Consider the following 12,348-nt stretch of genomic DNA (forward strand, 5'->3'; position numbering starts at 1 on the left):
TGTGAGCACTTATCACATGTTTTCAAAAGCTGGAGTGATCTATCAACACAACACATTGGCCTCTACACACGTACATTGATTAGATTCTCGTTTATTTCACCCAATTATGTAAAATATCAACTCTAAAGATTTTGCTATTTTGGACATTTCTAACTGCAGATTTCTCTTTTTATCATGTCTAGAAAAGCATCTGATAGAAAAGCAAAGATCAGTGACCAGAAAACAGTATTCACAATCAAACTATATGTGTCATCATATATTTGCCACACTTTCAAAAGCATTACCATAAATTGTATCTATTTATCAAAAGATTTTCAGTATTGCTCTTTCCTAAGGAACAATCATTTTAGAACACCCTGATTTCTGGATTTGACATTTTCCCCAAAGGCCATTTTTAATGTAAAAAAAAAAAAGAGAGAGAGCCAACCTAACTGACAATCTTGGCTGCAACTGAATTTCAGAAGGTGTTGACAGCCAGGCAAAATTTACTGAAGTGCAAAAAATTAGTTGGGTTTCTCTGAGGAAAACTAGAGCAGCTGAACTGCAGATTTCTCTAAGGCTGAAGATTATGGGTCTGTGTTAGCGAGATAGAAAAAAATGCAAGAATAGGGCAATTTTGGGGTTGGTGGTTCTATTTTCATGCAGATGTACCCAGTTCATGCTTCCTGAATATATCTATGAATTTGTTTGCATTTGCATATGATAATGTGAGGCTGATCATTTATGTCTGAGATGAGAACTTAGGTTGATTTGTGTGATGATCCATTTGTTTTTTTCTTGGCTATACATGATATGTTTAGCAATCTTCTCCAACTCCAGTGTTCAAAAATACCAATATTATTTCTACCCCAATTGTGGACAACTATGGCAACTTTAGGATCTGTAAATCTCAAGTCCCAGAAACCTTGAACCAGCCTGGTCATTGCTCACACCTTTTCTATCCCTTTTCTTCAAAGTCCAGCTTCGCTTTCTACTGAGTGTCCCAGAGAAACTGCATGCTTATGATCTTTGTAGGTATAGACACAACTTGGCAGAACTTTTCCAAAGGCGTCATTGTTACTCTACCCAGTGCTAGTGAATAATATATTTTTGACTCCTGGGTTCATTTCCTGTTCATACTTGATCATAGAGGGCAAAAGTTACCCACCTCTTCAATATTAGCAATTCTAAGGTTAATTGCTGCATCTATTTTCATTAATTTGACATTCTTTAATTTTGGTTCTGATTTCACTGTTCTTGACTTTCATTACAAGAGCTTACACGTTATTTGCATTTTCAGCTATTGCAGTAATGCCATTAGCATAATGCTTATTGATGTTTCTTCTTCCTTCTTTAAGATTATACTCACCCTTCCAGCTTCAGGGTTGACACCAATCCAGTTTCCCTCACTATATATTCAGGAGGGAGCGTATAGAATAGAGGTCTTCAAACTTGGCAACTTTAAAGCTGGCTGGAGAATTCTGGTAGTTGAAATCCACAAGTCTTAAAGTTGCCAATTTTGGGGACCCTTAGCATAGAGCAGTGATGGTGAACTTTTTACCCTTGGGTACCAAAAGAGCATAGGCACACACTATCACAAATGTGCAAGTTCCCACACCCATAATTCAATGCCTGGAGAGAGCAAAACAGCTTCCCCTGCCACTTAGAGGCCCTCTGAAGGCCAGAAATTGCCTGTTTCCCAACTTCTGGTGGGCCCAGTAGGCTTGTGTTTTGCCCTCCCCAGACTCCAAATGCTTCCCTGGAGCTGGGGGAGGGTAAAAACACCCTCTCCCACACACCCCGGAGGCTTTCTGGAAGCCAAAAACACCCTCCCAGAACCTCTGTACAAGCCAAAAATCAACTGGCCGGCATACACATGCACATTGGAACTGAGCTAGAACAACAGCTCGCATGCCAGCAGATATTGGCTCTGCATGCCACCTTTGGCACCCATGCCATAGGCTTGCCATCACTGGTGAGGCACCCGTGCCATAGGTTTGCCATCACTGGTGAGGAGTGAGCCTTGTCTCACTCCTTTGCCAATCGGGAGCCCATCTGATTTGTCATGTTCCATATAGACTTTGGCTTCCTAACTTGTGTGTAGATTTTGCATAAGAACAGGAGAAGTTCCAGGATTTCTATTTTTCTAAATCCGTAGCAGAAGTTGTGTTGATTAACATAATTGACAGTCTTTTAAAAATCAATGAAACATACATTAACTTCTTTTTGGCATTCTTTGGGGTTTTTTTCTCAGTTACTCAGTATGTATCAGCAGTAATATCTCTTGTTCCTTGGCCTTTTCAAAAGCCAGCTTGTACATCTGACACCTCCGGTTACATGTAGGGTTTCAATCTGTTTTGGATGATATTAAGCATTATATTGCCAACATTTGAAATTAAGTATATTCTATAATCGTTTCCACACTTTGTTAAATCTACTTTGTTTGTATTGATATAAAGACTAACCTCATCCAATTTGCTGGCCATTGTATCATTCTCCAATTTTTCTGGTGCATTTCTTTTCTAAAAAAGCTTAGAAGTTGGCATCACAAATTTTATTTGTTTGTTTGTTTTGTCAAATACTATTGGTGGTATACAAAGATATAACAATATTTATATATTTAACAATCGAGTCGTCGACGCGTGGAACTCATTAACAGACTCTATAGTGTCTACTCCCAACCCCCAACATTTCTCCCTTAGACTCTCCACGATTGACCTCTCCAGGTTCCTAAGAGGCCAGTAAGGGGCGTACATAAGTGCACTGATGTGCCTAACATCCCCTGTCCAATTACCTTTCCTTTTCTCATATATCCTATATATTCTCTCCCTCTCATCCACTCCTCTTCTTTTTTACTTACTATCCCTATATATACTACTTAATGTTTATCTCATTCCATATGTATTGTATATTGGACAAAGAATGAATGAATGAATGAATGAATGAATGAATGAATGAATGAATAAATAAATAAATAAATACTTGCTACTAGTTAAAGAGAAACATTAGGACAGGGGACAGAAGGCACTCTGGTGCACTTATGCATGCCTCTTACTGACCTCTTAGGAATTGGGTAAGGTCAACAGTGGATAGTCTAAGGGAAAAGTTTTGGGGGTTACGTGATGATACTACAGAGTCAGGAAGTGAGTTCCATGCATCAACTACTCAGTTACTAAAGTCATATTTCCTGCAGTCGAGTTTACAGCGGTTTTCTCTAAGTTTGTTGTGTGCTCGTGTGTTGTTGTGGTTGAAACTGAACTAGTCATTGACAGGATATATTTTACTGTATATGAATATAAAATATTTTTATACTTTGTATAAAAATTTTCAGTATACTTTTTTCACTCTTTCTGTGATCTTTCAATCAATTGCTATCTGTCAATTAGTCTTCTTTAGCATACCAGTTCAAAATTGCAACCACTGCTGGGTTTAGAAATGTTTTCAAAAATTTTCCTTATTTTTCCATGTTTGTTTCCATCCTCAATGTCTTTACATATTTCATTGTAATACTGTTTCTTGTCTTTTCTAATAGTTATGTGAAATTCTTTCTTTGTTAGGTTCTTCCTGAAAGTTTTCTTTCTTTCTTTCTTTTTTTCTTGGACGTTTCTTCCCTTTTTAGTCACTTATATTGTTTATTCTGACTGCCAGTTTGTTTTCTTCTGTTTTTTGTCTTTTTTCACATTTATGGTAGTTTCGCAAACTACTTTGATTTCATTCCTTAGTTCCTCTTATTCCTAATTCCTAATCTCATGAGGTTCAAGACTTCAAAATTATTCCTGATGTTCCTCTTCATCATGGTGTTTATATGATGAACATAATATCATGGAAATCAATTGGCTTATTCTTATGCTTTAATTTATCTTGCAATGTCTACATGAGAAATTTTTAATCTATCCCAGTCAGGTCCTGATCTCTTTTATATCCTTAGACCAATACAAATTTGATTCTGTGTACTTCATCTAGTGATGTCTAAGTATGCAGGTTTAATTTTGTAGACACAAGAACAACCAATTAGTATTGATAATATACAGACTAGTTTATACCAAGAATATATGTGCAGCTAATTCCTATGTTCAAGCACAAACATGTTCAATACAGATGGTTTGATGTTTATTTATTAAACGTGTGCAAGCAGCAAAAGAATTAACTTGCTAAAACAGGATAAAAGACAGGCAAAATCAGGGAAAGTCATACATAAGCAACAGGCAAAAATTTAAATTATTTATAAATGTATAAATGTATAAATATATCAAAAAGACATAGAGATTTCCAGAGGCACTTGAAATTGTACTGCAGTAATTGACATAGACAGTGTCACAGGAAGTGGCCTTTGGTCATTGCAGCTTTAAATATTTTATGTACATAATGACAGCAGCATAGAGATGAAAGTAGTACACCAGGTAAGCCTTCCTCTATTCTGCACTATTAAAAAGAGTTTGGTGGGTGGAGATGATTTATTGAAAATTCTCCTTGAATATAATATAGAATTGATCAATGTCAAATATCTTCTCTGTGACTCTATGCTGGCTTGATGTTATAAAGCTAATTCTATGTTGCATGCAGGTGTGGGCTGCTGGGGTTTCACAGGGGTTTGGAAGAACCTCTAGTTAAGATTCTAAGATATCTAAGAATCCCCAAATCCCACTGATGGCTGGCCCCACCTACCCATCCCACCTCTCCCAGGAGTCCATATGGCCTGTTTTGGATTCAGGTAAGTGCAGGGTTTGCATGGAGGCTTGAGAAGGTGAAAAGCAGGTCTATAAGAAGTTGGAGAAGGTCTGAAATGGGCCCATTTCCGGTCTTCAGTAGGCCTCTAGAGCCTTGAGGAACGCCCCCAGAGGCTTGAGGAAAGCCTCTGGAGCCTGGGAGGCAACCCCTCACATTATTAATATTGTTGTTGTTGTTGTTGTTGTTGTTGTTGTTATTATTATTATTATTATTATTATTATTATTATTATTATTATATTTATTATTATTATGTCAGTACAACACAGCAAACGAGATCACTATGCTGGATTTCGTATTTCATCACCAGTCGGGCGCTTCCCAAGCACCTAGGACTGAGTGATGTAGCACCAAATTATGTTTGCTGATCCCAGTAAAGCGGCCTTTTGCAATTGACAGATGAAGATTTTGTCAATTCCAATGGTTTACAAATGTCCGCTGAGATCCTTTGGCACTATGCCCAGCGTGCCAAGTACCACTGGGACCACTTTCATGGGCTTATGCCAGAGTCGTTGCAGCTCGATTTTTAGATCTTCGTATTTCACTAATTTCTCTAGCTGCTTCTCCTCAATTCTGCTGTCTCCTGGGATTGCAATGTCAATGATCCATACTTTCTTTTTCTCCATGATCACAATGTCTGGTGTGTAATGCTTCAGAATTCGGTCAGTCTGAAGTCGGAAGTCCCACAGTAGTTTTGCTTGCTCATTTTCGACCACTTTTTCAGGCTTATGATCCCACCAGTTCTTTGCCACTGGTAAATGGTAGTTCCGACACAAGTTCCAGTGGATCATCTGTGCCACAGCATCATGTCTATTATTATTATTATTATTATTATTATTATTATTATTATTATTATTATTATTATTATTATTATTTAGAGTCCTCTCTGAGGACTCGGTCTGGCTCACAACAATAATAAAATACAATAAACAATGGTACAAATCTAATATTAGTAAAAGCTAGAATTACAACCCCTTAATATTAAAAAACAATCATTCCATTCTCAAGTGCTACAATCAGCAGAGGGTTGGGGGAATCATTCCCCCCATGCCTGGCAACATACATGGGTCTTTAACATCTTGCGGAAGATGGGGAAGGTGGAGGCAATTCGAATCACCCTGGGGAGCTGATTCCAGAGGTCCGGGGCCACCACAGAGAAGGCCCTTCCCCTGGGTTCTGCCAAATGGCATTGTTTAATCGATGGGACCCATAGAAGGCCAACTCTGTGAGACCTAATCGGACACTGGGACTCGTGCAGCAGAAGGCGGTCCTGTAGGTATTCTGGTCCCGTAGGTATTCTGGTTATGATAGCTGCCATGGAGGGATGTGTTACTGACTTGCTATATTTTTTTCACATGGAAAATGGATTTAATTCATAGGAAAGCAGATTCTGACAGAATGTTAGAAAAGGCTTCCTAGCAAACTTCCTACATAGGTTTCAAGTAGAGATTAGTCAACTATCTCTCTAGGACAGTGATGGCGAGCCTATGGCACCCATGCTACAGGTGGCACACAATGCCATATTGGAGGGCATGCTTGCCATGGGGGAAAACTGTTTCACCCTCTGGAAGCTTCAGGGAAGCTTGCTTGAAGCCCAGAGTGCAAAAAACCCCAATGCAACGTGCAAACTGGAAATTCGGAAAAATGAACTTCCAATTTGTTCATTGTGCTGTTTTTCACACTCCAGGGCTTCAGGAAGCTGGAGCTCCAGCACAACAGGCGAACTGGAAGTCTGCTTTTCTAAACTTCTGGTTTGTTTATTTGCCTGTTTTTATTTATTTATTTTATTTATTTATGAAATTTACAAGCCACCCTTCTCCTTGCGGACTCAGAGGGGCCTATAAATTTAATTTTCGCCATCCCAGGCTTCAGTGAGGCCTGTGCAGATATGTGGGCAGCAAGGGAGTTGTGATGCCCCTGTGTGGGTGGCACAGGGGTCATCAAATGCGGTTGTGCTTGCATAGGGGGAAGGGAATGCGTGTGGGTATATGCGCACATGCTACTCCCTTTTGGAACATGAACTAAAAAAAAGTTCACCATCACTGGTCTAGGATGCCTTAATTTGGATTCCTGCACCAAACAGGAATTGGATTGTAGTCAGGTGGTAGGGAAAGCTAATAGAATGCTAAAGGTTTGGAGACCTCACCTACAAAAAGATATTGACAAAATTGAACGGGTCCAATGGCTACAATGGTGGAAGGTCTTAAGCATAAAACTTATCAGGAAAGACTTAATGAACTCAATCTCTATAGTCTGGAGGACAGAAGGAAAAGGGAGGACATGATTGAAACATTTAAACATGTTAAAGGGGTAAATAAGGTTCAAGAGAGAAGTGCTTTTAATAGGAAAGTGAACACAAGAAAGATATTGACAAAAGATATTGACAAAATTGAATGGGTCCAAAGACGGGCTACAAGAATGGTGGAAGGTCTTAAGCATAAAACGTATCAGGAAAGACTTAATGAACTCAATCTGTATAGTCTGGAGGACAGAAGGAAAAAGGGGGACATGATCGAAACATTTAAATATATTAAACGGTTAAATAAGGTCCAGGAGGGAAGTGTTTTTAATAGGAAAGTGAACACAAGAACAAGGGGACACAATCTGAAGTTAGTTGGGGGTAAGATCAAAAGCAACATGAGAAAATATTATTTTACTGAAAGAGTAGTAGATCCTTGGAACAAACTTCCAGCAGACGTGGTAGATAAATCCACAGTAACTGAATTTAAACATGCCTGGGATAAACATATATCCATCCTAAGATAAAATACAGAAAATAGTATAAGGGCAGACTAGATGGACCATGGGGTCTTTTTCTGCCGTCAGACTTCTATGTTTCTATGTTTCTAAGAACAAGGGGGCACAATCTGAGGTTAGTTGGGGGAAAGATCAGAAGTAACGTGAGAAAATAATATTTTACTGAAAGAGTAGTAGATGCTTGGAACAAACTTCCAGCAGACATGGTTGGTAAGTCCACAGTAACTGAATTTAAACATGCCTGGGATATGGAGTAGGATAATTACATTCTTCTCTGTCCCAGCTATCTTAAGGGAGAAGATTTTAAGTCCTAACTAGCATTTTTGCTCAAAGTTATAATTTCCCTGTTGTTATAATTAATGGAAAAGCAGTTATTTGCATAATGGAGGTAAGTAATGGACTGAGTTAATACATTTATCCCTTTTGAATGATCTGTCCTACACCTTAAGGAATACCATACTAGCTGTATAATGCAATACGATGCAATGCAATGCAACTAGTATATTATACAGTAGAATTCTACTCTATATTTTTATTCTTTACCGCAGGCAACTATTGTGAGTATTTGTCCCTAAGTAAAATTTCCATATTTGCCGTGCTTATTGTAAGAAGATTTGTAGGGTTTTAAAATGTCATTCAAGTTAAAAACCAATGCATCTGTCATTAGCTTCGTTTCTAACATAACAAGAAAAAGGTCTTCATGTGGATGGCGTGACTTATTTTCCTAAAGACAAATCAAGCCTTATTTGAATAGCTTTCCACCCCTAGTTTGATGATTATGAACCACTGAAACAGGATTAATTTTCTTGAGACTATATAGACAAATGCTTGCCATTTGGTAATAACCTGTAACTCTTCCAAGGACATTCATGTAATCTTTTTAATCTCATTCATCTTCCTTGTCCATTACCTTCCTTTCTAACTTTCCTCAATCCTGTCAAGCATAATCAGCTTTCTAGGTCATCATCTGCTGGCTTCACCTGCCGAAGTATGCGATTTTCTGCTTGCTGACCATTGCCTCAAGAGAACAATCTATTTCATTCCAGATTGATTGATTGGTTCTGTCCAATCCTCAGGCACTTTAAAGATGAAGAACCCTGTGGAGCCTCAAAAGTGTCCATCGGCAGCTAGCACATGAACAGAAGATTTAAGCAGGCACTCAGCTTACCTGGTTTTTGTCACCTCCACTATGAGGGGAAGTGACATGTTTTCTCTCTTTTGCATTAAATATTTCAAAATGTGTGTCTTCCTCCACATATACAAATATGTGAAAATGTGTATTTGTTCTAAGTCGTGGCCATTGAACTAGATCCTTGTGTTGTAAATCCTATATTGATTTTTATCTCCTTATGTAGTATTTTCAGTAGCAGAAAAACTGTGTAGCATCATTTCACCTCCTCCTAGTTTGAGGTTATCTCTGTAGCTTCCTTATGTATTGAATCTCTTGACAATTGAGGTTATATTCAGAGATTGCTTGACTGCAGTGGAGGAATGTTTTATCTGCAATTCCTCTGTGATTATATATTGTTGTTATGTCATGTGAGACAGAATTTGCCATATACCAGAGTTTGCCATTCTGTGGCAAACAAATACAACGAAGTCACATTTCATACTACACATGCATTCACTGTATGTGGGTAAAAGGCTCTTAATGTTCTGGGCTGACAAAAGATATCTTAGCTTTCACACATAGCAAAACTGGAATAAATTGTATGTGTGGAGAATGTTGGTATCTTTGCAAGATAAGGAAGACTTCTCCTCTTCCTCCTAACTCTTTTAGGAAGAATAACCCCTCCTCAACACAAACAGTCCAATATTATGAGATTGCCATTCATTTCTTTACTAGCAAGCAGAATAGATCCTGTCGGTTATGCTCCACTTCCTAGAAGATTATAGAGGCTATTTCAGTTCAAGCTGAATTGTAGAATTGGGATGTGCTTGAAAATGGAGCATAAAGTTTTTTTAAAGGCATAGGGAGACTTTTAAACTGATCGGGAGACTCAGCTTGCCTCTCAATTTAGGGCCTGGGTACCAATGTCTCTCTGGGTTCTAGTGCAGATATGGGATGCACAGTGTGGGAATCTTCTGAGAGTTTCTGGGTTGATGAATATAATGAAATGAGAGCATGAGCTTCTGCCTTAGGCAGCCAAAATGTCTGAAGTCAGATTTGCATTATAAGTATTCTGAATATGCTGTGAGTTGAAGTGCATTTCGTTTGGAAAATATCTCTCTGCTGCTGTGGGTAGTTGGTGCATTATCGTTTATTTATGGCTGTTCTTAGACAAAGTAGAACATTTCTGTTTTCCAGGTCGTTTAAATATAAATGTTAATTAATGAATGCGATCTGATTGGGATGGAGATGAATTCCCAGGAGATTATATTATTTCATTAAATGATTATTTGTAGTTCTTCAAAGTCACTGGGTGAGTGGAGAGGGAGAACAGACAGATGGCTGTCACAGTGGAGTTCAACAGGAAGAAGAAGCACAGAAGAGGGAAGACTGATGAGACAAATTATATATTCTGAGGAATTCTACAATCAGATTAGCATCGAGGAGTTAAAAGGTCATCTCTTGAACAGCTACTGCTGGTGAAGGATGTAGGTGATGGAGTGACTGCTTCTGGCTGAGTTAGCAGTGGCTGTAGGAGAATTATAAGTCCACCAAGTACCAGATGTGAATTCACAAGTAACACAAATACAACTTTGCCAGAGAGATTATCAGGTATCTAGAACCATTTTCCTTCTAAATTGCTGTACTGTGTTTTGAGAATGAGGAGCCTAAGAAAGGAGCAAGGAGAAATAAGAGATGGTCATACATTAAGAAACAAACACCTTTTGAATGGTACTGCATATATGGAGTTGCACATGTGCGTTCTGGTACTTGCAAGATTAAATTCATTGTGTTCATCATAGTATTTCAGGTACTGCGTTTCAGCAGGTTATGACCAGTTCTGGAGAACCAGGAGTGAAAATTTTGAGCAGTTTGGAGAACTGGTAAATATCACCTCTGACTGGCCCCACCCCCATCTATTCTCTGCCCCCTGAGTCCCAGCTGATTGGGAGGAAATGGGGATTTTGCAGTAATCTTCCCCTGCCATGCCCACCAAGCCAAGCTATGCTCACAGAACTGGTAGTAAAAAATTTTCAATCCCATCACTGTACTGCATGCAAAGTAGGTGTATGAAGAATTGCAACAGAGATACAAAAGGATCTCAGAAAGGCAATGAGCATTCATAGCCAGCCTTTGTATTTGAAGTAAAGTGGTGACTTCAGGCAGCTAGTTTTGGATTCCATCAAAGGTCATCAAAGTGCTGGTTATTTAAGTTGTTATTGTTTTATTGGAGTAGCTTGCCTGGATAATGAAATAACAAGGTTGCCCTTGAATTCTATCTTATCTGACTTGGTAAGGAGTTGGGAGAGAGATTAACACATTTTCTCCTAATTCTTAAATCTTGACAGGATAATATTATTAAGAAGGGTGTCAAAGTGCAGATTCTAAACTGAAGGGAAAAAAATTAAATGCATCACTTTCCTTTCTTATCTATGCTGTAGTTATAGTTATGAGTATGTGCACATCAACAGTGCTGAGAGCAAAAATGAATGTAGAATTTTTGCTGTCATTGATTCTGGAAATAGAAGCTGATTAATGAAAGGCTTATTTTCCCCAGGATTTAATATAGAAGACATCCCTATTGATGAAAAATAATTGCACGTTTCCTTGCCTAGTGGCATTTTAAGCAATATCAGCCCATGTTTCATTCCCTGAAAACTACAAGGTTAGGGCAGCCAGCAAAATTGTGGCCAAAGTGGAAACAGACAGATTATAGTTTTGTAACTGTAGATGATGAGCTTTCAAACAATTATCACTCATTTTTCCTCCCCCTTTATTTATTTTGGTATTATGTTTTGTTGCTATAATTGGCATGTTGTATTATCTAAGTAGGGAAATTATTCCTCCTTCTGCTTTGCATTTTTGTTGTTGTTATTTTAAGGTTTGATGGTCACATGAAAGGGAACAAAATAGAGAGTAAAATAGTATCTTTTAGGTAGGCCAAGATAAAAATACATTCTTACAGGCAGCACATTTCCATGCTAGTTAAAATGACACTGTGGCAATAACAACATGATACTTGGCATCTATGATATGAGGCTAGCTCTGCCTTGAAGTTGGGTGAAAATATATGTGTGTTGTGTGGGAGGCATCTGATTTGTTGCTTAGAAATGAGAAGAATGAAGTGCCAGAATTTTAAAAAAAAGAGTTCCGCGTTATGTGATCTTGAGCAAGAGAAATTTTCCTATGAACTGACCCAGTTTTGTTTATTGTGGCAGATGATGGTGGTGGTGGTGGTGGTGGTGGTGATGAATAAAATCAGAGAATTTAAGGCAACCCACATGAATAACAAATGCTGCTTTCTGATCAATTATGATTTTCAGTGAGAAAAAGAGAAGGCGGGGCACTGTTCTAATCTGAATTTATTATTGATTGAAGATATTCAATTCAATTCACTTCAATTTAATTTATTGGATTTGTATGCCGTCCCTCTGCGAAGACTCGGGGGGGCTCACAACAACAATAAAAACAGTATAACAATGGAACAAATCTAATAATAAAATTACATTAGAAAACCCCAACAAGTTAAAAACCATACAACACATACATACCAAACATAAAATATAAGAAAGCCTGGGGGAGATGTCTTAATTCCCCCATGCCTGGCGATATAGGTGGGTCTTGAGTAACTTGTGAAAGACAAGGAGGGTGGGGGCAATTCTAATCTCCGGGGGGAGTTGATTCCAGAGGGCCGAGGCCACCACAGAGAAGGCTCTTTCCCTGGGGCCCGCCAAACGACATTGTTTGGTCGACGGGACCCGGAGAAGGCCAACTCT

At 38.5% G+C, this 12,348-nt stretch overlaps 1 protein-coding gene across 5 annotated transcripts in view; it reads left to right on the plus strand.

Annotated features, from left to right (window-relative positions):
* Nucleotides 1–12,348, plus strand: part of GRM7 (glutamate metabotropic receptor 7) — a 553,799-nt gene that overhangs the window by 60,709 nt on the left and 480,742 nt on the right. For 2 of the 5 annotated variants that reach the window (XM_070738271.1, XM_070738270.1), the window contains exon 1: nt 4,352–4,379. The exons of 2 other annotated variants lie outside the window; for them this stretch is intronic. In XM_070738271.1, coding sequence (XP_070594372.1) covers nt 4,362–4,379 — 18 coding nt within the window. In that variant the 5' untranslated portion in view covers nt 4,352–4,361. Of the gene's footprint in view, nt 1–4,351; nt 4,380–4,661; nt 4,691–12,348 lie in introns of those variants that run through there. One more of the 5 variants, XM_070738273.1, reaches the window with a different exon arrangement.

This window comes from Erythrolamprus reginae, chromosome 2 (assembly GCF_031021105.1).
Source record: "Erythrolamprus reginae isolate rEryReg1 chromosome 2, rEryReg1.hap1, whole genome shotgun sequence".
NCBI classification, from domain to species: domain Eukaryota; kingdom Metazoa; phylum Chordata; class Lepidosauria; order Squamata; family Dipsadidae; genus Erythrolamprus; species Erythrolamprus reginae.